Here is a 27,821-nt window from a genome sequence, read left to right on the forward strand (position 1 = left end):
TTTCATCCTGAACTTCCTCAACGAGGCTGGCTTCTTTTTCACAGAAACCTGACAGTCTAAAACAATTGTTAGTATAATTAGAGATGCATCTGCCCATTGTAGAAGAAACTAGACTGGGAAATTAGGGGAGAACATTTTATTGTAGGCTTGTGGGGGTTTAGATGGAGGAAATAGTTACAAGGCTCAATAAGGTTAAAAGGCTCAATACAATTTGGCTAAGTCACAAATAATAACAGAAAAACGGAATGTATGTATGAAAGTCAGTGTCTTTACATGAGGCAACTCAATTTCCGAGGAGTAATTCTCCCATATGTATTTGTAACTTGCCATTAAACTGCTGTCATTGTTAGTTTCAATTAGAAAATTTGCACACTCAAGAATATTCATGCTAGTTTTTACTCTGGCACTGTTTTTTTCAATTGCCATTACTTTGTATGGGTAAAATTAGGTTGATCAGCATCCCCAAAATGGATTTAGTAAGACTTTAAAAGTTTCCTTCTTGTGGAATAATAATTCCCACCCATATTGTGATGACATACTTAAGTAAAATAATATCCAAAAATGTAATTGAGAGCATGATCATCTCGAGCTGAATATGTTTCCAACTGAACAAAAAAAACAGACAAGTTCTCCTCTACAGTTCTGACTGCCACTTTCCATCTCGATTAGGAAAATAATGGTGATGAAAGATGCTTTTTAATTTTCAGCTCAGCATCATTCTGGCATGTGCAAGTGATGAATCGCCACAGGATGTAATACATCATTTGCAGATTTCCTACTGTTTTTGATGAAGTTGGGATGACCAGGCTTATTCAAGACTCATTACTTTTGGGGAGCGGATTGAAAGCACGTCCAGGCACGCTCGCCGTTATTGTCATTACACACCCTTCTGAGCTACTGTAAAATTATCACCTCAAAATTCACACGATGGGATATCAGTGTTCACACCCGGTCACACACAAACATCTTTAAAGCAAAGCATCGTCCAAATGCTGAGGCCACTCGTCTCCTGTCTTGGCCCTGACCTGAGGACTCCGCTGGAGTAGAAGATGGCACAGAATCCAAACAATAATGGAAGCCCCCCTCTAGTGGCTGTAAGGTATACTACAAGACTCATCATGATAATGTGATATACTCATTCCCCACCCACCCAACATACAACCTATTTGCTGTTGAGATTTTATTTTAACGAGTGGCCCAGTTTAAATGTGCATGAAAATGAAACCTACAGTATAGTTTTGTGTTATGTAGGCATGTATAGGTGTAATAAGTGTGTGTTTGCGAGGGGACAGGTGCATTGCAGAGGACACAGTGATGGTTCACTCGCAATACAACAGAACAGCCCACACTCTCTCCTGCTGGGCTTGCCACTAAGGAACAGCAAAGCCCAGAGAGAGCAATAAGGAGAGGGAGATATACAGAGAATGTGAAACGTCAGAGTGAGAGATGGGGAATAAGAGGAAGTATATGTAAAAGAAGTGGAGAGGGTGTGTGTGTATTCAGATATCGCCTACTTTGCCACAAGCTCTTCAAAGGCGACGCCTTGCCTGCAACACATCTGGGAATGAGAGAAAAAGTTGAAGAGTTCCTCCTGCTCTTCTCTTCCAAATCCCCCAAAACCATTTTGCTGATTCCCTTCTTTTCCTCTCTTTCAACCTCCTCAATAGTACTCTCACTCTTTAGAATTTTGCCTAGCTTCTATCTTCATGCGCACCAATGTCTCTATTTTGCATTTTAAAAACCGCGACACACAACTTTGCCATGTAAATTGTAAACATCCCCCTTTATTGTGTTGTATTTAAAAAAAATAGTTTATAATTGTAAAATGTCATCATTAAAGGTCATGCTGCAAGGTATGGAAATAATACATTTTACATATATTTTATTGATGGTTTTTGGTGTGCAGCAATTGTGTGTAATTGTGTGTATTCAGTTAAGGCCTGGGTATCTCTGTGTGGAGTTTGCATGTTCTCCCCGTGCGTGCGTGGGTTTTCTCTTGGTACTCCTCCCACATTCCAAAAACATGCATGTTAGGTTAATTGGCGACTCTAAATTGTCCATAGGTATGAATGTGAGTGTGAATGGTTGTTTGTCTATATGTGCCCTGCCATTGGCTGGCGACCTGTCTAGGCTGTACCCCGCCTCATGCCGGAAGTCAGCTGGGATAGGCTCCAGCATACCCCCGCGACCCTAATTAGGATAAACGGCATAGAAAATGGATGAATGGATGTTTTCAATGAATTGAGGCTGAGTGCCTGATTTGGCTGCAACCAGCAAAGTCCGTTAACTAGTTTGCTGTTTAAAGAACACTATGACGGCATCTAGAGAAAGTTCAACTTGGGACATGCTTGGGACGCGCATTTGACTACACTTCCTTGACATTTACTTTCATTTTCTTACCATACATTTATACAAAAAATATTTATATTGACTAGAATAATGTCATAGTCTACATTTGTATAGCAGACGTCCTATAGTTGACATGTTGTTCTTTATATCGCAAAGAAGGTAAGACTGAAGCTGTAACGCTTCTGCGTTTAACTTTGCAGTAGTTGTGTCAAGAACTAACAATGAATTAATCCATAACAATTAATTAAACTGTACATGGCAAAACTCCTTTGGGCAGCATTACTCATGGATGCAGAAATTCAGAACGTGATTCATCAATTAAATTTGGCATGTCCTCACTTTTCCCACTGAGAGGCGCATACTGAAAAGTCTATATATTTCAAGACAAACTTATTAGTTAATAATATCAACATTTCAGCCCTTTGCTGTTCACATTCTGCCTTTTTGCTCTATTACTCCAAGTTTGTTTTTTTTTTGTTTTGTTTAATTTTATTTCTACATTGTCCGAGGGCCAATAACAACAAGTCACATGCCGTGAATGGCCCCGGGCCACACTTTGGAGACCCCTGGTTTAATGTGCAGAGGCTTGTCAGGTCTCGGGCCTGTCTGTCTTTGAAATAAAGATATCTAGTTGGAAAAACACACTTCCCTTCATACTTTTCTACAATTAAGGGAGAGCGGCTATGTCGCACTTGGCTGCCAGTCATTGCCGATGGAGAATACTCTTTTCTCCCAAAGTTCACCATCATTTATACAGTATGTCTAGCCAACTGCAGTATACTGGTTGTTTAAATAGGAGATCATCTGACTGAATAGATATCAGATTATCTATTTTACTGTATTGTACAGTTGATTTCCAGGAAGTAAAGGTTCAGTACGTGAATACTAATACTTGGGTTGCGGTGATTCCGCTGAAGAGACGTCGACTTTTTTTCTTCAGTGTATTTCTTCTGTTTTAGTCACGGCTGTGTCTTCTTTCCAATTTTATATTTTTCCCCCTGCTATCTTCCTTTCTTGCCAAGATTTGTCCCTGAGGTGTCCTTTGGGGCTACCTACCCAATAAGCCATTTGAAATGCATTTTCTTAAAAGAGCCTTCCATTCCATCTTTGAACTGCTGCTATCGCTTTAAGATGTCCTCAAGAAAAAGTGCAAAATGCAGTACATTGTGGCGGCATACATGTTTCCGTTTAGTGTTTACTCATTTAGAAGGAAGGTGTGGTTTTCAGACAGGAGTGTGAAGCAGACATTTGGGACTGTGATCTGTGCTGGCAGGTACACCAAAAATGTAAAAACCTCCAATGTGCCAGGTTGGTGGATCTCAGCAAACAGGAGTGGGGAATTTGGATGCTCTTCTTAATTCTGTGCATCGGGACATCATAAACCGATGATATTTAAAAGTGGAGGGCTAAGACAACATTATTTTTAGACTAAGGATTATACCAAATGTTTATATAGTTTATGATAGATACCAACACACCAGTGAGGGGCTTATGTTTGCATATAAAGTATGATACTTTTTGCCAACTGTTTAAAAACATCTAAAAGCACAATCTGTAGACCTAAAGCCATGATCAGTCACTTCTCGTAAAGTGCATCACTGTGGCACATCAGAGACTGCACCCTGCTCCATCAGCCAATTATCCCAATTATAAGCAGAACCCCCTGTGGTGTTTTGATAAGACCTTCCGTATTTTCTTCCAATGAAGTAATTTGTTCCAGTATTTGTTTACAGAAAGAGGCTGTGACTTCCAGCAAAAATAATATTTGTTATCTCAGTTTGCCATCAGAGCACAGAGAATCCACCACTGGCTAATCTTAACCTGGCTTTCTCACTCACGTTTAATCTGGTCACGGCTACTTAGCATCCGGCATGAAGTGTGTGCTTGGGTGAAGGTGTGTTTGTGTGCGAGTGATTAAGTGTGTGAATTGGAGGCGAGCGCAAAGGAAAGAGACAGACAAGCGCAGTGGTTCTCATGCCCCCTTTTCCTCCACGTTTATGTCAGGAAGCAATCACGTGTGAAAACTTGCCTCAACTTCGCTCGCTTGGGCGTCTACAGTGGCGGCGAGAGTTTGACAGATCTGTGCACCGCAGAGGCGTCTCTCCTCCATTTGGCATGCCATGCGCGTCTGGTGCGTTGGAGACTGCCTGTCAAACGCCTATGAGTCGATGGCGCAGTCAGGGACCCTATGGAGCACCAGATGGGCCATTAAGGTAGTATTAATGTAGATGCCATCGCTTTTCTCCTCTGACTGGGACATGCTCTCACGAAATGCGAGCAGATGCTGCCATTTACTAAGACAGCATCCTGCTAACTTCGGCCAACTGGCATCACCGCAGTCAAATACTTGCTCATCTTAATATACTCTGATTTGCCTTAGGTCATTTCCAGATGTTCTTATCTACTAGAGCGGACCCTCCAAAGTCTAACACAAGCCCTTCCATGACACTGGTGAACTTCTAATTTGTTCAAAACAATGTTTCCATATCAAAACATAGTAAGTGAATTAATTTGTTCCTGCCTGTCACCATCATAAAAACTTGATTAACCGTACAGGACATTTTTCAAATCAAACAGTCAAATCAAACTTTAATTATATAGCACTTTTAGTAAATAGAAAATGTAATCCACTTTACAAAGTGGCCACACGGTGGCCTAGTGGTTAGCATGTTGGCCACACAGACTGGGAAGATCTGGGTTTGAATCTCTATTAGAGCATCACTGTGTGGAGTTTGCATGTTCTCCCCGTGCGTGCGTGGGTTTCCTCCCATATTCCAAAAACATGCATGTTAGGTTAATTGTTGACTGTAAATTGCCCATAGGTATCAATATGAGTGTGAATGGTTGTTTCTCTATATGTACCCTGTGATTAGTCCAGGGTATACCCTGCCTCTCGCCCAAACTCGGCTGGGATAGGCTCCAGCTTATCCCAACAACCCTAGTGAGGAAAAGCGGCACAGAAAATGGATGGATGACTTTACAAAGTAAAAAACAATGCCCCGATAAAAATGGCATTGTGATTTAAAATAAACATAATACAAGTGGAATAAAGATAAAAAATAAACAGCAAATCATTAGCATATAAATAGAATGAGAAATAAAATAACGATAATAATTGAAATAACAGAAAAATAAACAGCTCTAATAAAATGAATAAATAATAAATAGTAAGTAAAAGCCAGATCAAAGATGTGGGTCTTGAGCAGTCCTGAGGTCCTCCGGCAGATTGTTCCACAAATTGGGGCCATAATATTGAAGACTCCTCTTCATGTGTGGGTGTGTCCTGACTTTTGGAATGATGGGGAGACCAGTGCCGGAGGATCTCAGGGTCCGCAAAAATTCATATGATAAAGGCAAATCTGAAAGATAAGAAGGCCCAAGACCATTAAGACTTTTATAAACAATAATAAGAACTTTTAAGTAACATTCTAACATGTCATGCTGCTGTGTAAGTAAAAGTTAAATACCGACGTTCATGCTTCGAATGTTGCGATTTGACTCTAGCACGGGTTTTCCCCAAATATATTAATTAATAAATCACGCTGTTTCATGGCTGAATGCAGCCTATTATTAGTCAAAAATATGCAGATTTAAGCCAATGTTGTGTATTTGCCTAAATTAAGCATTTTCAACCATAAAAATTAATACAAACAATCGAAGCATTCTAAGACGATGAAATGTAGTAATCAACATTGGTCATTAGGTGTCAGTGGTGTCAGTAATCTTACTGTAATGTTCGGTGAGGCACACAAGGGCCGGACTAGATCAACAGACTTTTTGAATTGAACAGGTTTGAATTACCTCACAACAGTCACAATAATCCATTATACAAATCCCTAATAAAAACACAGGCTGTAACCCAACATGAAACTCAACTCTGAACTCCTGATGTCGCTTCCTGTCTGTCCCTCACTCAGGTCCCCAAAGGGAACATATTTATAGTAACACACGAGCATGAGTCCTATTTATGTCTTATATTCCTTATTTACTCTTATTATAATATGTCTACTACATTGGGTAATACGGGTGTAAGGGTGACTATAGGGGTGTTATTTCATGTCTAGAGGGCTCTAATAATGTCACAAACCGTACTTAGAAGGGCGTAAACAGGTTTTCTATGCTCTAACTATGAAAATGTTCAATTTATAAATAAAGAACACTACTTTGCAGAGATTCACCTATCACGGTCAGGTCTTTAACCAATTAGCCATGATGAATGAGAGATTACCGTGCTGTAAGATAAAACTACAATAGAGTAAAACTACTACCCTTAGTTTGACTTTAGAGGTTCCATTGTAATGATAGTAAATTCTTTTTTTCCCTGTTTTTCATTATACATTATGCATCCTTTTGTGCGCAAGCACAAGGTGGTGATTTCCTCTCCTATTCTGTCACTCCAAAAAAACATTAACGCTCAAAGAGGAATATTGAAACAGAATCCATCTGCACACCCACACTTTAAGCTCATAATCAAGGCATGATATTGAGTAGTGTATGGTTATTTCTGTTTATGCCCTCGTGAGTGCTAATATCATGCTTTAATTGAGAGAAAATTGGCTGTTGGCAAGAAACTGAAAAGAAGGTTACCAAAAGCCCTACCATGAATAAGTGTTGCAATCAGTAATATTCTATTTAGTTAAGTAGCCTAAAATTGGATGTTTTGAGATCATTATTCAAATCACATTGACAAAATCCTATTATAAGAATTAGTTTTCCAGAAGGAAATGTACAGAATTATTGATGTGTTTTAAATGTGCATTCAGGCTCACATACACTGGGGACATATTAGGAAACAGTTAGGCGCATGGCTCAGACTAAAACAAGGTCGCAAAAACCATATTGTCTCATTTACGCGGAGAAAATAATGCATCTTTCAAGTGCGAGCTTTGCAGCAAAGATAATGCAAACAATGAAAAATGTCCACAGGGAATTCCAGAGTGCAGCGGAAGTCATCACAGCAGAACTACGTCAACGAGGTGCTAAAAATGTCAGCGAGAACGGGGTGTGTATTTGGAGAAGACATGCGTGGGTCACGTTAGTCGGACTCGCAGGTTAGGCTTCCTACACAGCTGAGACTACCTCCCAATTTCACCTCTTTTCACTCATTTCTCATGGCCTGAGAGGAGGAGCAGAACAAGCGTCTTTAGAGGCCCCCCTGAGGGATATGGATATAGAAGTTTAGGTCGCAGTACTCCCACACTGTATTCTCACGTAGTCACGAACTTGTGCGTTAACAATGAAGAAGTTCTGAAAGTGCACACTATACTTTGTCAACTTAGTTTGCCGCCGTCTCACATATCTCGCTTCCCTCAGTCTCTATTTTTCTCCTTGCTTCTCAGCAGCAGTGAGATGTGGGGGAGGAACATTTGCGTCTCAGGGGGCAGCTCGGATGAGGGCTGCAGTGTTGGCATCACCGGTGGTCAGCGTGGAAATCAAATGCACCACCACCGAAGCGCAGCAAACACTTATGTTCCAGCAACAGCCGTTAGTGTGCGTACGGCTTCAAACTGACACCTTCTCCCTTGGCTGCTCCTGACAAGGAATTTCCTTGTCTAAAAATTTGCAGTACGGAGCCAAGAGTGCAGCGGCAATTTGTTCAGTTATGAATAGATTTCTGAGCAGATGAGATAAACGTTTATCGTGTTGCATAGCAAATTGGCGGGCCAGGGGACACAATCGCCGTTACTGTATAGTTTATGATTATAAAATGTGTTATTTATTGTTAATCTAAGTGGGTAGAATGGAAATTTAAGCAGCTCTCCATTAACCCATCCTTGAAAAGTTCTGTAATTGTAAGAACATTGCTTTTTTTTTTTTTTCCTGAGGAGTCACTCATCAACCTCAACAATACAAATCAATTTGACCACAATGGAATGTGAAGAGAAATTGCTATTTCGAGTCAATGAATAGGGCTGACCTTCTATCTCGGAATCTAGTGGCAATAATGAGTAAATGCGGGAACCACAAATGTTCAGCCTGCCTAACAGAATATAGAAATAGCCTTGCAAGATGAGGTGCTTGAGTACTAGAGAATGGGGAACCAAGCTCTTGTGTATCCAAACAAGATGATGCAGCACTCCATTTGCCACAGATTTATCCTAGAAATCCAACAGGATCCTTTATTTACAAAGTTGAGATTTATTGCTTTGCCAGGCAAATGCTTTCATAAGCACAGTGATGCCATCCCGCTATTGTGAAGGAATGAGTGCCGCACCAGGACATGCAAGCCAGGCTTTGATGGTGGCAGAATAATGGCGTTAAAGAGCTAAGCAATGTCTGTGTGTGTTTGTGTGGGTGTGCAGCAAATAGGTTATTTGGGATGTTTTTTTTAGAAGAAAGGAGGCATTACAGGGGCCTATTGGTGAACCAAGGTATACTTAAAACCAAGGCGATTAACGTGAAAAGAAATATCTAATGTTATTTTCCACTCATGTGAGAAGCAAGCAAAGAAAGGCCTGTAATCACATTATTATTTGTGTTGGAGATCAAGATCAATCAGGGTTCATGCGTGTCACAATGTTAAACAACAATGGATTATCGTTTGTGAGGCAAACGTGCGCACCGAAACCAGAGGTGGGATCGGGCGGTGCTGGGCGGGTGCATGAAGGAGCAATGGAAAAATACAAAGCTTTCCCTTTTGTCATCGAATATTCCATACTATTTGGTTTTGGTAAACTCAACATACTGCAAATTCAGCACACACACACACAGCATTATTGTACAACTGTAAATGTGATGTGTGGCGTTCCTCGATAAAATGCAGAAAAAGAAGGGGGGGCAATTTGAAAAAAAGGCAGACAGTTTCCTCTGAGGCCTGTACTGGAAACAAGGCCCGCGGAGGAACTAAAACACAGTCTACATTAGCACAGAGTCTAGAGAAAACATTCTGTAGCACAAAGTAAGTGCAACTCTTCTTTTGTATTGTGTACACTGTACAACCCATGCTTTAAATATGAATGAACCGCAGACGAGAGGTAGAGATACAGGTGCATTCACCATTCAAACAAGCATGCACAAAAACATTATGCTCCCTCTAGCAAATAGGTACAACAAAGTGATGTTTTCCTACTGCGGGGCTGTCTACCAAGTGACAGTCCCAAGATTTATTTTCCAGCTGAAAAAGGTTCGAATTTAATGAGTGCTTTTCCAGCTTGTGTGGAGAAGGCAGCGAAGACAGCCAGTGATTAACGGAACACTTCAGAGTACAAGGCACAGCGGTGCTCAAAGAAAACAGTGATGATCTCCACTTAATCGTGGAGAAGCCCGGAGCATCTGCCGCCAGAGCAGGGCAGCGGCACCGGCGAGCTCCCGCTCCGCTAGGCTGTCATCTCAAGAGAGCCACGGCCATATGCTCGGCTCTGCTGCAAACTCACAGGAAGTCAATTTCCTGACAAAACAGGAATAAATATGACATTCAAACAAGTTGTGTTCAGCCAGGCTGAACATGGATGCTGTGCCAAGCTTGAGCTGCATGTGTGTTGCATTTTGGGGGTTCATTTCTGAGCTCACGTCGATTAGCTTAGTAGGAACATGCTCGATAGATGCTGCATTAAGTGGCATCACGATAAAAAAAACACCCATGATACATTAGTTTTTTGATACTTCTTTTAGCTAAAAGAATAAAACATATCCCTAAAATTACCTTGTCATTGAAAAAATTAATAAGCTAGTGAAGTTAAAAAGAGATTGACTTTCATTTCTGCTCATGCACATAACGTCCCTCGGTGTGACATTAAAATAAAGCCATCAAATCACTGAGCAGCAGCCCCGTTTAACCTGTCTGTTGATGAAATGTCATTGCAAGCCTGAACAAAGAAAGCACAAGTGTGACTAAAATCAGAAAATCCAATCACTGAGCAAGAAGGTGAATCTCCTCAAATCACAGCACACTGCTAACGCATGCCGAAAACAAGGACTACTACTAGATGGTTGCTGTACAGTAGTTCACAGCCCTAATATTTCTAACATATAAGCTATATGCCTTATTTTGATTCATTCTTTTGTTCAGAAAACAGACGCTGTTCTATCCGGACAGCCTTACATGATGCGCACCAAGAACACACGAGTCGCATGCCACACTCACAATCTAAAAGCTACCAATGGAGGGCGAGTGGCAAGCACGTGTCACTTGCTCCCCAAGTACGACACACTCGCAACCCCTCTGACATCTTACGTCCTCTATGTGATGGCCACGGCCAACAAATTTCCCAAAAATTGCGGCGCCCGTGCGTGTGGTAATACGTCGGGATGTAAGGCCCGCTTTAGCTTGATATGTATTTAATTGGACCACAATGATGTTCTTCCCTTCTGAACAACCATTTGAGAAATGTTCACACCAATTAAAAATATGACATGCCTGGTGACAAAACTAGCAATATGATACCTTACATATTTATTTAGTATTAATTTGGTGATAAAAATTAGTAAATGATCATATCCATACCTGGTGCTCCTTGTAATCAGCCCTCTGGAAGTCATAGCCCAGCTGAGCGTAATAGTTGTTTCCAAAACTGTAGGCCAGACCAGTTTTAGTCCATATGAAGGAGTGTCTGCTTCCACAGGCAACGCCAGCTATTTTGATCGCCTGAACGTTGTCGTCTGATCCTTTACGATTCTCTTCCAGTGGTAATGTGATTTCCACTGGCTGATACTTGACTGTCCTCTCTCCATTACCCAACCTTAAGCAAAAAAAAAAAAAAATCAGAATGTGTTTAATTGGCAAATAGCAAATCTACTGACTAACTAAATCACTTACAGTATTTGACTTTGGAGGTGAACTACAGTAAGATTGGAATGAACTGATATAGCCTATGAAAAGTTCATGCTTTATGTATCAACATCGATGTAGATGTGGCTGTGTGTTAAATACAAAAATGTGTGGAAGTAATTTTAACTACGAAACATAGACCATTTCATTTTTTGACTGCCTACTTTCCTCCATAAAAAAGGAGGACACATGAACATTCACTTCCAAATACCTCATTTGTGTGTTTAAAGCAACACATGTCCCTTCAATACATGAATTTGAATGTAGAAGCCTTCCATTCTCAAATGTAGTTTTACTAAGTGCTAGCAGTGCTGTGGATATGAACAAAGATGTTGCAATAATTGCAGTCAGGGCAGGTTCATGTCCACATCCCAACGACATTTGTGACTGTATAAATGACTCCACATTGTACTTAGCACAGAGTTCCGCTATTGGTCTCAATGTCCCCAGTGTGAATGAACAAAGTACATCCTAGAGTCCTTTTTAAGATGAGCTGGTCAAACACAGACCAGCACCCCCCCCGACCCGCAAGCTCCCTGCAGCTTCAAACTGAGCTCGGCTATTTGTTTCTTGATAAAATGCTCCTCTTTGTATTTGTTTCCATAACCTGCAATGCCCTGGCCATATCTGCTAGTTTGCGGCATGTCTAGGAAAAATAACAAACCGTCTTCTCCATTATTTCCACAAACGGGGGAACGAAAGGTCCTCGCCTGCCGTCCCCACGAGGGCCTGTATTGATTACAACAATGCTTCAACTCGAGACAAGACCACTCTGGGGTCACGGCTATTTCCATCAGAAAGTTTGACAGTTTAAATTTACACAGCTCCCTCTCAACCATAGCCTCCAGTGAGACACACAGGAAAGTCGCAGATTTTTTTTTTTCCAGATATCAGCGTGCCAGTGTTTCTGGCCCTTTGCTCTGTAAGTGGGTATTGCGGAGCTCCAACTATATGTTCCTCCAAATATAAGCTCCTCACGGGTGAGTCTCAACGTGCTTAGAGAGGTCAGAGCATTATTGGATTGAAGGAACGAGACAAAGATTCAGTGCAACTTAACAAGAGGAGGTGACAATGCGCTTTTGTCTCTTTTATACATTTCTGAGATGTCTCCTGCGCTGCTACGTTTGATTACTTGGAGGGTCACCAACTCAATGATGCCCCAAGACCTGAAAATGCAATGAAAGGCAGGTTGTCTGAGAACAGCCAGAGACAAGTTTTAATACGGAGGCTGCTCAGAGGGGAAAAACAATAAGTTTCTGTATCGTGTCTGCCATCTTTCACACGTATGCTAGGGTGTCCCTGGGCGGGGGGGCACTTTGATACACTCATTTATTGCATTGCTAAAATTACATTGCTAAAACCAATGCAATGTAGGTCAAAGTGTTCTGAACAAAACATTGACCTTAGCACTGTGTTATAGGTGACAAAGCAAATAAGTGTAATCTAATAATATTGTAATAATCTAATTAATACTGTAATTAAGTCATTTTATTTTTAGAATATGCAGAGGGCCAATAAAAAACAAGATGCGGGCCGAGAATGGCCCCCAGGCGACAATGTGGACACCACCGACCTTTGCACTATTACACTTTTCACACCATTACTATATTACATTATTAGAAACTCTGTCTTCCTCCCACCCTGTACACTGCCTCTTGAAATCACCTGGCTCCAGCTCACCCATGATCCTATTGAGGACAAGCTACACAGAAAATGGTTGGATGGATAAATTGTACATTAAGTTATTAAAATGTGCGTCTTTTTTAGTATATCAAAGACCAAACGGCTGTTGCCTGTGTATACCTCTACCTTTTAGAGGATAAATACGTCACCAATCCCTCAGGCTGTCCTATCTAGTCAGACTAGAGTTGTCCCACCTATAAGTTGAGCATGAATTAATAAAGCCTGCTCAGATGAGAGGCGACACGTCTTCTAAGACAACTGGAAAAATCCAGTTGCAATCAATTCATTGCCCTGAGAATACAATGACCTGGATGAATTCGAATATTCACAGGCAAAGGCTTGTCGACCATGTATGTTGAGTGTGTCAAAGCAGGACTTGGCATTGTCTTGCCATTGCGGGGTTTGCACCTGAATGATGACGCTCATTTTGCTAGAAATCAGGCCGGTTTGAATGAAATACCGTGCTTAATACTTGATTAATAACCTGTCCTTCGTGTGGACTTGATTAATGCTCAATTTTCCATCCATCCATCCATTTTCTATACCACTTGTCCTCACGAGGGCCGCGGGTATGTTGGAGCCTCTATCCCAGCTGTCTTTGGGGGAGTGGAGGGGTACAGTTTGGACTGGTTACTCAAATTTGGGCTTTTTGTAAATTTGGAAAATAATACAGCATTTAAAAATAGGAATGACCACATTAAATTAGGTGTCGTAAGTCAGGCCGAGGGGCCATTTGTGGCCCGCAGCTTGTTTTTTTAGGAGCTTATGGCATATTCTAAAAATAGTTCAACACAGCCCACATCAGAGCATTACACAGCATTAGGGACACATTGGAAAAAAATGCATGAGAAAAAGGTAATAATATTGCAAGAAAAAGTTGAAATAACCATCTGCTTCGTCACTTATAACACAAAGCTGAGATGCAGGCCCTTTGTTCTTTAGACATATTTAACCGTTCAGTTATTTTGACCTACATTAGATTGTTCTGAACAAGTTTCATAATTTGAAGTTGACGAATATCACAGTTGCCCACGCATACTTCAGATTTTCTGTATTTTTCTTTGGTGGAAAAACTTTGGACCCCCTGCATGAACTGATCTACTGCCAAATAGTTTACGGAAATTTACAACCATCCGTTGTGCTTAGTCTTTTATACAATCACATGCGATATTGTTGAGAATGTAATGAATAAGCATTGATGGATGTCCATATCGTCAGGAGAGAAATGTACTTACTGTCCACTGGTGCCATTTCCCCACACAAAGATCTTGTTATCCGCTGTGGACAAAAAAACAAAAAAAAAAAAAAGCAGGATAAATCACTACTTAGTCCCACAATGAGGATATTTACAATGTTGAAACAGCATGAAAGCAACTGGGGGTCCAGCATTTTCTGCATCTGCAAGGAAATGTTCAACTTTATTGCAACATATATTGATTTTTATAACAGCAAACAAGTTATGCTTCAAAGCAACCAGAGAGGGCTTTGTCTCAAACAATACTGGTGTGTCGTGTCAGTGTCTGAACCATTCCCTGCTGTGTGAAGTTTGATTAATACAGCCTCAACACAAAAGTCCAGAGAGTGAGGCCAACCCTCACAGCATCGGCTGGAAAATAATGAGCCTTCAGCATGAAGGAATACTATGCATGGGAGGAGAGAGAGACACTTAAGAATCCAAGATGAATATATTCAAATGAAATGAGAGGAGACCTTTCTAACTGATTAGGCTTGTCTCAGAGAGAGGGGGGAAATATGTTTCTACTTCCACGTCCATGTGTTTAAGTGTCACCTCTCTGCTCCAACAGTCCAGCGTGGCACTGATCCATTTGCATATGGTTGCTATAAATACCTGGACCTCTACCTGTTCCGGCAGTAATACCAGTCATGTTGGAGCACAGACGAGCCTTATTGGTCTTATGGGAACCCAAAAGCCTCATGGGAAACAGCCAATAGCAACAGACCATACTCATCAAGCCTGCAGAGTTCTCATACATTATAGAGTAGGCTATATGATTTACCTAAGCTTGTCAAAGGAGAAAAATTATCAGGCAAATGTGGGGTAATAAATTGTAACCCATGCTGCATATGTTTGACTCGTGACCCTTGGCATTTTAGAGGTTGCATTAAAGAGTTGTAACCCAGACAAGGTAAAATACTGCGAAGAAACAAGAAGATGTACGGACTTCAAAGTATATGTAAGGGTTAGGGATGTCCCGATCCACATTTTTTGGCTTCAGATCTGATCCAATTTTTTGTATAGTCTTGCCGATCTGATCCAAAGCCAACCCTTTTTTTTTTTTTTTAAATAATAAGCTTTTGTTACAAACATGAATTTGTGGAATTTATTGACGGCCACTAGTGTAAAAAAAAATAATAATAATAAAAAAAAAAAACAGCGGTTAGAGCAGCACTTCCCATGCCAGCAGTGGCGAAACCAGAAATTTTTCATTGGGGTGGCCAAGGTGAGACTATTGCTCACATAAGGGTGCCAATAAATTACCTAATACCTGAAATGTCTGGTGCGAGCTCCCCGCACAATGACACAGCAGGCCGGGCACAGAGAGGGGCAACTGCCACTGTAGCTACGGAGCCGAATGTCCAACGTGCAACGTGAACTTCACCACGGTACACCGGGGACATGTCTGCATGGTGGTGTTGCGTTTTCTTCTTCTTGCACCTACCATATTGGAGTGTGGCTCAGAGTTACTAACGTGATATGGCAACCGGATCGGCCCAATCTCGTGGCGGAAGCCGATATTATCCAACCTGAAGATCGGATCCAGACATCCCTAGTAACAGGATCTGTTATCATTTCTTTAATGTAAGGTCAAGTAGTCCCTCGCCACATCATGGTTCAAATTTCGTGACTTCATTCTATAACGGTTTTTCAAAAATATATAAATTAATAAATCATCAAGTTTTGTCGTTGAATACAGCCTATTATTCGTATTAGTTGTAAGTATTTTAACCTGAATTAATCATTTTCAAGCATAAAAATGGCTAAATGAACTCAAATACAAGCATAATGCATTCAGAAGACAAAAAGCAGATAATATGTAGTATCCTACAGTGGTCACTAGGTGTCAGTAATGTTACTCAGCTTAACTTGGAAAATAGTGGCCCTATCATCCCGCTATGATAAGTAATTATTAAAATGACTGTCTATGGTTCTGGCCGTGTATGGTTCTCCGTGTACAAATATAAGTTAAAACATTTATGACCAAAATTTTCAGTGGGACGCTGAAAAATGGTTAGCGGCAGACAGTGAGGCGAAGATTGTTGTAACCCATAAAAAATACAAAAAAGACACAGGAGTCCAGCATCTAAGTTCACTTTGACAAGCGTCTTTGCTGGAATTTTGAAATAAAGATGAGGAAGAACATCCATTAGGGAATCAAGACTGTGACTATTCCAGTGTATTGTTTTCTTGTTTTTTGGTTTGTTTTGTTTTTCTGTAACTGTGCTTTTTTTTTTTGTTTTGGGACTCTTTTGAGACACTTGAGAGACTTGTGGTGTGGGAATAAGATGAATAGCAATTCTTAGAGAGTGTACGGAACAAAACAAAAATAGCGGAGCCTGTAAGTGTGCTGCCAAGTTCCAAGTAACTCCAGCATATTCACAATAGCTTATAGCAGACTTGGGACAAAGAAAAAGTTTAAACATGCAAAATTAGTTCAGAAAACTTAAGTTAAATGTGTTCATGTCATAAAATCCAATTTAATCTATATTTTTGTATTTGTAATCATGCAAATATTCCGTGGCATCACTTCAGTCATTCAGACCTCTGTGGTCTCCGTTTTGGTGGCAGATGTTTTGCTCCCCCTCGCCCACCCTCCCCCACCCAGCCCTCTCCTCCTGTGGCAAGGGCAGCGGCTGGCACCGGGGCACAGAGGCCGCCAGCAGTGCATCAGGCTGACATGCAAAACTGATGGGCACGGCGGCGTGACAGGTTGAGCGTTCACCCTACTTTGCCCCTGCTGCTCCGCACCATACACCCGAGCACCAGCATCCCGGCGGCTGGTGGCCCATTGCTTTGCTTCCCCATAAAAATAGCCCATCCCATTATTCTTCTGCCTCCCTGGGGGGCACAAGGTCTCCAGCATCATTACCAGGACTAAGGATCAGACTTTGCCATCACTACTTGGCAACTCCCCCCTCCCCTCACTCCTTCTCCCTAATTATAGGTCAAGCACTCTGACTTTGTGAATTATGAAAGTTGTGTTTTTATCAGGAAAACAAAAATGCATAGGAGTGACAGTGAAGGCAAGAGGCGCACGGAATAGGGGGAATAAGGATGAAGAAAAAGTGGGAAAATGGTGTGAAAATGAGATAGGGTGGGGGGGATTTTCAATTATAAAACCAAGCTAATTTGGTATGACCAGCGACTGTCATGCATGGTGACGGAGCGCTATTATGCAGTCATTTGAGCTCTTTCAAATTAGTTATGTTAATGTCCTGCGTGTGAATGTAACACTTGGATGGGACAAGATTTCAGCAATTAATTTCTACAGTCAGTGGAGAGACAAGCAAATTTATTTTCCCGCTCTCAGGGAATTGGTGGTGGAGGGCGCGAGGAGGGGAGAGAGCATTCTGGAGCAGGGAACAAGCTAAACACAAGACCTAAATAAAGCCTGAACAATGGGAGCCAATGCCTCCTCATTCATTCAATTGACAATGTTTTGCAGTTTAAACCTGTTTTATTAATTATGTTTGACATTTCCTTAATTAGTTTCATTTACACCAAATCAATCCCTGCTGCTGTACAGCATCATTTATCATTTTAAAAAATTTGCATAGCCGGTGCTGACTTTTTCTACTTAATTATACATTAAAAGTGTCAGCCACGCTTGCTGCCTGGCATTATCTGAGGCAGAAAGGTTTGTGGCTGGACGGGGGTGGCATTAATCATTGGGGCAGGAGCGGGCAAGCGGTGCTCCCAGTTGCAAGCAGGGAAGCCGAGCAGGGCTTCTCATTTTCAAAGCATGATGCTTCTGGGGGCCATGGTGAACTTAATGACCTACATGGAGAGGGAGACACATCAACGACCTCCAGCCCCCAAAATATCTACAGCCAGTTCAGTGAGGAAAGTGTGAAAGGAAGTACCGAAAAAGCTACAAGGTGAAGCCTAATATCTTGCGATAAATCACAGCGAGGAAGCATATTATTGTTTGTTGCCATGCCAACATCATCTCAGTTTCCCTGATCGACTAGGGAATATTAATCACCAATTACTTGATTCTTTTCCATATTTTCTAGAGTGCACTCAAAGTTATTGTAGTTGGTAGATTAACGCTGTACGGTGTCTATCGCAAAAGGTGTACAGTAAACAGTTGTAGGCGCTAGCTGACGTCATGCTCTTCTTCCGACTACAGATTAGTTGAGACTGAATCGGCGGCATAGTGCTGGTGGCAGCTAGCACTGCACTCCATTCCTTCAAGACGCAAGTAATCAATTCCACACAATCAAAGCCATTCTCGGATCAATGAATCCATCCATCACGAAATGTGGCTGAAAAGATCACTTGACTTTGACATTGTGATGCAAAATGTGCAAAAATCTGCAGAAATATAAAAATGCTATGCTGGTGTCGCATGCGGGATGAAGTGTTAAAGGTGGCCACAAAGACAACAAAAGAGGAAGAATGAAGAATGCCATTTTCAGTACTATGACGACTACTACTAGTACTATGGTTTGGAACATCTACAAGGAACCTTTGGGTGGTGTGAGGTCCATGGATATCAGTATTTGTAGCTACAACCTGTATCCTGCGACTTCAATGAGTTGTCCATCATTCTATCAGGGACTTGCACTTTTGCAGAACCAATGCTTGCACCACATGTATAGTGCAGGATTATTTTTTTTAAATGTGACAAAGACACCTATAATAGTTAATACGGTAAAGTCCTAGCATTCTTCTGCCATGTTATAGAAATAATAAGTTAAGCAGCTTTCTCGGGAAGGAATTATTTCATGAAATAATACCACACCGCCTGTTGCTACATAAATCAATATGAACAACCATATGTATTTCACTACAACCGCAAAAAACAACTCTGAGTCAATTTGCTGAGCCTGGCTGTTACTTTCCCTTCGGCAAGTTTGTGAACACGGTGCAAACTGACAGCTCAAACACCTGGCAAGCCCGCTCCTGAGTAAATCTTCTGAGTGTTGAGGTGAACATGGCTTTACAAATCACCCATTGAGGAGGCAAGACGGAAATTGGCAGGTAGACAGAGCTGTGGTGTCAGGAGTGAAAATTACTCTGAAATGAGGAGCACAGTGAGAAGCGGAGCGAGTGAGCCTCTGAATGGTGAAAGCCATGGGTGTCAGTGCGCACTATGTTCACATGGGAAATCAAACAAGTGTACTTTGGATGAGAGCAAACACTTTTGTCCCTTGAAAATTAAAATATTCGCTGTCACTTTTGATTAAGGATTTGCTGGTACTGCTGAAGAAATTGTTCTGCACAACACTAAAAGGTACCATGACACATGCAATCACTTCCAGTCGAATAGTACACCACCCGAATCATTTTCTTGAAATGCCAGGGTGTTCAGTAAGTAGTGATAAATCCAGACATTCATGGAATGAGGAACTCCAGAAAAAGAAATGTCATCTTGAACCCACGCTTGAGAAAAAAGGCCGCCCAGAGCCGCTAATTTCTCAGATTGTGTATCAATTTGTTAACAGGAGCCTGAATACGCTGATTAGCGTGCAATGTCCTTCAATGGGTGACACAAAAGCATCAGACAACAAAGCCAATGATGAAGTGGCAAATGCCCAGACATGCCCCAACAGGAGTAGTAGGGGGGCGCACAGACAAGTGCATGCACCACTGCTCCATCTGGCCCCAAATGAAGTAAGTATCAACAAACCTCCCGTGGTTCTTAGATTAAGAAATGCAGATCCAGCCCTAAAAGCAAATGGTCAGATCACTGTTTGAATATGGAGTTAGTATGAAAAGTTAGGATTGTTAACGAACGGGGGAGACTGCATAAGGATTCATTCATAACATGCTGGAAAATGAAGGTATCAGCAACAAACGCTATTATGGTAGAAAGTCCCTAATCAGCATATTAATGGCGGCACAAGTTTGGAGTATTTCAAAGGAGAGTAGCATAAATAAGCCCCTGACTTTTCAGTCATGAAAATATTATAATATATATAAGTGATCACTCTACAAACTAGAACTTTTCATTCTCTTCCCGCCACTTCACCCACCCCCCTCTTCTAAACATCACCATCATTTCCCCAGACCAAAAGCAGTCCTTTAAATGCAAAACATTTCCACTATCAAGGATTATGCTTCCTTTCAGGATATCTGAAAACCCCTTTGTGAAAATATGATGATGAATTCATAGGCCTAAAACTCAGGGGTAGTTTCTACAGCCGTAAAAAAAAAAAAAAAAGGAAGGGGGGGTGGGTTGAGGGCTGGAGAAAAATCACCTATTTGGGTAGCATACATTACCATTACTCTTGTATTGTGTCTCCACTTTTTATAATGACAGGGATAAGTGTCCTGCTCTCAGTGTGTATCCGCTGACAATGGAGGCAGACATTACTTGGTTAAAAGCTCAAGCTCCTGTGGGTAAAGAGGCCCCCGAAAATAAAGTGTATCCGTCACTGGCTAACGAGCTATAAGGATAGCACACTGCCTTTATAAATCACTAGATCTTGCTGTTTATTTAAATTCATTGGTGCCTCATTATAACTGAGCTATGCACCTTTAGGTCTGAGTTGATTAGCAGTGCCATAGCTCAAAATGGCTTTTAATTCAGTGAAACGTAGCTCTGACCTTGGTGCCGTAACCCTGACTAAAACACGCAGAGACTCCCACATTAATAATGATGCTACCTTTACTGGGCCATGGAGCCGTGCCGCTGCTACTTAAAATATGTATTATTAGTTAGCAGCGAAGGCACATTTATCACACCAAATTACCCTTCGGTGCAAAACTGCTTAATTCTGGGTCCCTGTACCCCTCTGCACTATTACCTGCTCTTTAGAAAGGCCTGGAATTAAATGTAGGGATGAAATGTCAGGGTAATGGGGAAGGGGATGTGGGTCGATGGGATGCACACTTGATCATCCCCTGGTGGCATAACATAAAATCCATTGCGCCTGGCATTGCAAACTATTAAAGATGTAAATGGTGGATTTTTTTTTTTTTTAATTGCACCTTTCACTAACGATTTATATCATATTGCTATTTCCCACTCAGTGCACTGGACTACAAACTTTACTCTAGGTGTCTCAGCATTCATTTCATATTTATTTTCGGAAGTGAAACTTTGGATGAGCAGCAAAACTAAGTCATGAAGTTGTTGTTTTTTTTTTCCCCAACAAAATAATTTATCAGACAGATGCCCCAGTGACTTGAGCACGTGTAGTAAACTACTGTATATCTGCAACTATAGAAATATCTGCAAGCAGCTACTACACATTTGTTATCAGTTGTCCCACGTGTCTTTCCTTCGACCAATGAATGATCTGATCACTTTGTTCCTTTGGACTGGACACAACCCCCCCCTTCAAATGCCATGGGACATTTCCGATTATTATGTCCTTTTTATGTTTCTGAATTTTACCCAACAGAAAAAACAGACAGTGGACCAGAGGAGGGGAAGACAGCAGGAGGGGAGAGACGGAGAGAAAGCGAGACGTCAGAACTTCAATAGATAAAACAAGAGGCATCCCTACTAAAGCGCCTCAGGAATCAATTGTGTTTATGTGGTGCAACATTGCAAAATCGTGTAAAAACAATACAAAGTGATCATAAATGAGAGTATGTTGAATTTTAGCCATGTAAACCCATTGTTATCTAACCAATGGGGAAACATTGATGTACAGAATGTTTTCTCCAAGGGTAACGGCAAACAGCAATAATGCAGATTGCCAGGGACATAAACTCTATGTGGACTTTACAAAGGAATACAGACAGCACTGGCATAAACACATTCCTCATATCAAACACTGCCATATATTACATAAATATATGCACAACACATTAATGGTTCCTGCTCATCTGAGCAAGTGGCAAGGCTGGAGCAGCAGGGGAAAAAAAAGAAAGAGAGACGTTACACACGTTCCATCAGATGTCGAATCAATTAATCACGACCATCTTCCGGAGTCAGAAATAACCACTCGTCTTCCAGTCTCCGGGGAGCCAGCAAAAGGCCTCTGCAACAGAGGAAAGATGGGAAAGGATCCAGAGACCCAAAGGGGGGTAAAAAGGAGGAAATGAGAGAAAAGGGGCGAGATAAATAATGCTTTCTCTTCTATCTCGCACCGAGTTGCGTCTCTATTTTCACTGGATTTCAACAGACAATTCTACATGCTCAGCAGAAGTGTTTTGCAGATCAGAGGGCGCTCATTTCCACACTGCAAACACAACGGTCATTAACATGCAATGACATTATCTCCCTAATCGCACTACAGAGGGTCTCCTCCATAATGTACACAACATAACCGCAGCTCTGACTCAAACCCTTTCTGACAATATCACGGTTTTCAATGGGCTACTGTTGGCAATGGCTACCGTGTCTTTTCCCCCCCTCACCACAAAGCCTTTAATCTCTTAATCTTAAGAATAAAGCAAGAGTAAACAGCCCAGAGATCATGTGACCACTTTGGGAAAAGGTAAAAAGACCTGCTTATTTTTGTGCAAAGACAGACACAATGATGATCCTTTCCCCGGAGGCTAAAAATAATCTAATCTGTCATGTAGAAGCACAAAAAAACAGCCTTACACCTGAATAGCAAACCTAATATTATTCAGTTTCTCAAGTTAGGAGATTTGCTGTGCTGAGGCAGAGGAAGCTAATGTAAAGGCCCAGATTTCCTACTTCCCTTGGTAATCTTTCTGAACCACCAGATTACAGTGATTTGTATTCTATGGAGATAAAAATGTGAGGTAAATGGAGCAAGACTGAACAAAATCTTTAAAAGTAATCTTATTGAACTTCAAGCGATGGATGAGTTGTATCGACACATTAAGGTAAAAATCAACTACATTTTGCTGCAGACATTAAACTGCTGTGACCTCTTTTGCGGTGCATGTGTGTTCCCCATCACATTTTGATGAACACTATTGTAGTACTTTACTTACATGGTCCATTCATCTACTGTCCTCAGGTTATCCTGAAACCCCAGTCTCTGACCACTTTCTCAAGCTCAACCGACGTGTTCTCAGGCCAGATGTGAGACAAGTTCCTTCTGTGTGTCCTAGGTCTGTCTTAAGATCTTCTACCAGTTGGACATGCTTGGAGCACCTCACCAGGAGGCCAGGAGGCATACATAGGTCCAAAACTGCTAACATGATGCCGCACATCATATGCCTTGCAAGTAGATACAGTGTATGTCCTTTCTTCACCGACCTTCATATCCTAATAGGAGCCTTTTGACTTGCTTCCCTTGAAAATGGTTCACATAATATGATGAGCTGCTTTGCTGCAAATAGCCCTGAGCCTGAAAACATTGTCTGTGACACCAGGTGGTGCAGTTTGCAGTGACGGGTCTGTGCTCATTTGTCATGACCTTTTGACAAATGTCATTATGGACCATCAGTCAACACCACACATTCACACATGACCTCCATTTATCCATTATTTGTTGCTCTAACTATTCATTGCATTTTTTTTTTCCTATCTCCAGTCATAGTTTTCTTTGAGGTCTCTATTGCAAACAGTTTTTCCTTACCTTTGTCGCCAAAGTGCTTGCTCATCTGTTGGATCAATAGTTGGTTTTCCTTCATGTAAGAAGTAGGTTTGTGTATGACGTATGGATGTGTTATTTATGGAAAATAGTTTTAGACAACACACGTTTTTTTTCTGTTCGCATTTACTTTTGCATGTTCTCACCATGCGTCCGTGGGTTCTCTCTGGGTACTCCGGTTTCCTGCCACATTCCAAAAAAAATGAATTCTAGGCTAACTGGAGACTCTAAATTGTCCATAGGTGTGAATTTGAGTGTTGTTGTTTGTGTGGTGTGTGTGGTTGTTTGTCTATATGTGGTCTGCGTTGGGCTGGCAACCAGTCCAGAGTGTACCCCGCCTCTCGCCTGAAGATTGCTGGGATAGGCTCCAGCATACCCGCGACCCTAGTGAGGACAAGCGCTGTAGAAAATGGATGAATGGTTGTTTTTTTTTCTTTTTGTACTTTACCACATTAAACTATGGGGGTAATAAGTGTTTCGTCATAACTCGGTCCGAATGCCTCCTCTTGCTCTGTATACCTATGTTCATATTTTTCTGTTAGTTTACAAAAGGCATCAGAAAGCTCCAGTCCCCACTCTGATTCCGTCACATTAGATGGCTTGTGTTTCTGCCCCAGGGATCACAGCGACTCAGCCTGTGTTTAGGGTACTTTGTCAGATGACTCAGTGCGCGTGATTTATGAGCTCTGGAAAGGTTGCATTTCCAGCACGCATGGACGTCCGCATGGTAAATGGAGAAATTCTGAATTTATTAACATACAATGAATGATGATTAATGTTTCGGTATAGATCATGCTCTCCTTTAGATGCCTCTGTGTGAGGATGATATATGCAGTGATAAAATGATATGTATGTACTCAAAAGCACATTGGATGTGTGTGTTGAGCCCATGTCTCCTTCAGACACATTGATGGTGTGCCTTTGTGATTACAGTAGCGGAAGGTTTTTACAGTGTTGTCTGAACAACCTCAATGGACATTTATATATACAGCAAGACGGTGCGCTTTCTGCATGTATTATCTTCCACGTAAAGTGAGCTCTTCTGTTTGTGGCACCTTATGTGTAGTCATTGAGGAAAGGTATAAATTAAAAAAGTGGGACCTAAGAGTGCAATTTCGACTGACATCAGAATATATTTAGAGATCCATTCATCAAAATCCCCGCCATTATTAACTTTTGTATTCTACAACACATCCCTCATCAGCTTTTTCAATATCTTGTCAAATATATTACTGCCAGTGTGGGGTGACTACATTCACCCTTGGCCAATTACTGCAGTGAACCATAAAGGTAAGCACTTCAGAAGAAGGTTTTATTGCCTGTATAGTATTTGCCTTTGTGTCCCACAGACCCCACAATGGTATAGGTGGGAAAAATACACAATGTGAGAGATCTTTCTGGTGGTAATGGCGACAATACATATGCAGCGGCATGTTTCTAACAGGTTTTTGGGACAACATTTATATGGGTGAATGTGAGCCAACCCACATGTTTGCATGTTGAAATGGTGAATCAAGGCTGACTTCTACTTATACAATGACCTTACAATTTCACCTTAGGAATGAGGTGGAATATTGCTCTGTGCTTGCATGTCAGAGAAAAAGGAGGGGTCGTCGAGCGAACCGATTGTTGTATAGAAAGAAAGAAATCAAATGTGTGCATGCATATCTTTGAGTGCTTGACAGTATATGCACTTGGATATTACTGTGTGAGGGATAAGAGTTTGAATGCAAGGATACATATAAGATGCACTACGTGTGTGTGTGTTCGTGCATGGGATTTTAGGCTAAGTCTATACGTAGGTGGCTGCAGTTCATAAAGGCTGACTGGTGATGAAGGATGAAGAGAATCAGAAACACATTGGGCTGAGAATGGGGTGTGAGCCGCAGGGTCGCCCTGGCACAAAACACAAGTGTCTCGCACATCATTACCCTCATCCCCCTAATGTGCTCAACACTTAGAGCTTCAAAAAAACAGGAACACACGCAGCAGCCACACACTAGCCCAGGACATGTACACATTTAATGTAATTTACTGTATATGACACATTCCCCAAACCTGCAGAGATTTTTACAAGTATCTTGTGTTCTATGCATATTTTGAAATTGTTTGTCGTAGGTGAAATGAAAATTCCTGCTTGTAATTGTTAGATTGTTTAAGTATAGCGAAGAGAAAATGAATCTTGGATTTTGGTCTTTTCTTAATTGATGATTTAATCGCGTATATTGGGTGAAGGGGGAGGGGAAGGGGTGCAAAAACTTGCCACGAATATCATGGTTTTATTGAGTGGCTCTGATATCAACTGTAATTACATCCTGTAAAATGATTTGCAGTGTGAGTCACTATTGATGTGCTGTTTGCAAAATATGCACACAATTTACACAATTTAACAATCGTTACCTTTCGTGCCCGCTGCTGTCAAGCTTGTTGATTAACGGGGGAAGCACCTTGAAGGCCTTCTGTTTTGCTCCTAACACACACACTAGCTGCAAAGCAAGAAGCTAGGCTATAGCTATGGGGCTAAATGACTCCATGCGAATAAAACATTATTATGTTATGTATTGTTATATAAAAACAATGTGGTGTCCAATCATCATGATTGTTATCAGATAATATTTAGGTGAGTGTATGGCTTTATTTGCCACTATTTTTCCTGAACTTAGCATTGTACAGTTACCTTTTCACGTTTTTTATGATGTGGCAGTGATTGAACTCTGTACTTTCCAGCATAACTGCGCCCCAGTATTCAACGCAAACTCAATAAAGCTACGGTTAAATGAGTTTGGTCTGGAGGAACCTTAGAGCCCTGTTCATCAAACATGTTTGGGATGAACAAGAACAGAGATTACTAGCCAGTGGCTCTCAGTTCTATTGTTTGCATTAAATGTTTAATCTTGACGCTGCTCTTATACCGTAATTTCCGGACTATAGAACTTTGGAGATGAATTTCCCTGAACCCTAATAAGGCCACAAGGAGCACTTTAGTAAATTAAACAAATTGCACCTCCCCTTACATGTTCGTTAATCTCTAATTAGAAAAGGAAAGAAGACTCACACTCCAATTGAAGATTTACAAAATGTATTGAAAATGATTCAGAAAGAATAATTTCACATGTTTTGGATATCCGGGCTCACTGTCTCTTCTCATGGCCTCCTGCGCCTTCCTGACCAGAAGGAGAGAGGGTCGGCCTTGATCGCTAGTCCCCTCTGCCTTTTTGTAATTGTTTTCCTGAGACCATTGGCCACAATATCCCAAGATATCTTATCCCTCGCATTCTTTGGTGATATGTGTATGATGACAACAGCTGAGAATTGCGTCTTAGCTGATGTAGCAGACTCTCATCAGCACCTTTTTCTGTACAAAATAGCACATACCCCCCCAGCTTAGTACATCCTATCTGACTGCTGATTATGTGAATCCACTTTATCTTTATGTGTTTCTAGAACCTACTTAAATAAATGTTGGTCCACTCCGTTAAATTAGTAAAACAGTATTTCTATAATCTACTTGTAATAAATATTTACTCGATCAGCTAACAAGTTAATAAAATAATATTATCCTACAAGAGCACACCGGTATATAAGCCGCACCCACTAAATTTAAAGAGAAAAAAAAGATTTGTACATATATAGGCTACACCGGTCCATAAGCCGCAGGTGTCTATGTCGTAACATGGGAACAGTGCCGAACGGTGTGTCTAACACAACTACTTAAAGAGTAGTTTACCAGAAAAGTTATTCATTGCCGTCTTCATCCTCCCCTGGGACGTAAAACTACTGAAGTCGTCTTCTTCGGCGTCTGAATTGAACAGCCTCACAATTCCTTCGTCACACACTTGATCAGTCTCTCTCTCTTTCCTTGTCACTCTCGGTGGAACTTTCATCTCGAGGCAAATTAGCCCTTTAGCGTGAGCTGTCCTCTTCATTACGCAGTAATCCAGCCTTTCGAAACCCGTTGGTTATAGTGGATTTTTTGACACAGAATGACACACTATAAACCCTGCAATCCAACCGCCATGCGATGTTCTCAGCATCGCACGTTAGCTCCGATGATGAGATATGAGACGCTTTTTTCATTGGAGTTCAACATCTGCCACAGTCCACGCAGTCCAAACAGAAGCTGTAGTAATTCTACTATTCTTGATTAACATTATTTAAGATTTGTCAGATCAAAACATAATCTCTGCATAAGACTTCAAAACACGACAGCATCCACTTCACTTGTCAAATTCACGACTTCCTGAAGCTGCACTTTAAGCATCATGGGAACTTTGATTCTTTTCGCCATAAATTAGCCGCATCACTGTAT

The 27,821-nt window shown here is 41.2% G+C and overlaps 1 protein-coding gene across 2 annotated transcripts in view; it reads right to left on the reverse strand.

Annotated features, from left to right (window-relative positions):
- The window catches only part of LOC129179358 (X-linked retinitis pigmentosa GTPase regulator-like), a 377,871-nt gene that overhangs the window by 310,277 nt on the left and 39,773 nt on the right, over positions 1-27,821 (reverse strand). For both annotated transcript variants that reach the window (XM_054772506.1, XM_054772505.1), the window contains exons 4-5: positions 14,035-14,077; positions 10,793-11,027 (exon numbers count right to left, since the gene is read on the reverse strand). In XM_054772506.1, the coding sequence (XP_054628481.1) occupies positions 10,793-11,027; positions 14,035-14,077 (278 nt within the window). The remainder of the gene's footprint in view (positions 1-10,792; positions 11,028-14,034; positions 14,078-27,821) is intronic.

The sequence above is a fragment of the Dunckerocampus dactyliophorus genome, chromosome 4, assembly GCF_027744805.1.
Source record: "Dunckerocampus dactyliophorus isolate RoL2022-P2 chromosome 4, RoL_Ddac_1.1, whole genome shotgun sequence".
In the NCBI taxonomy this organism is placed as follows: Eukaryota; Metazoa; Chordata; class Actinopteri; order Syngnathiformes; family Syngnathidae; genus Dunckerocampus; species Dunckerocampus dactyliophorus.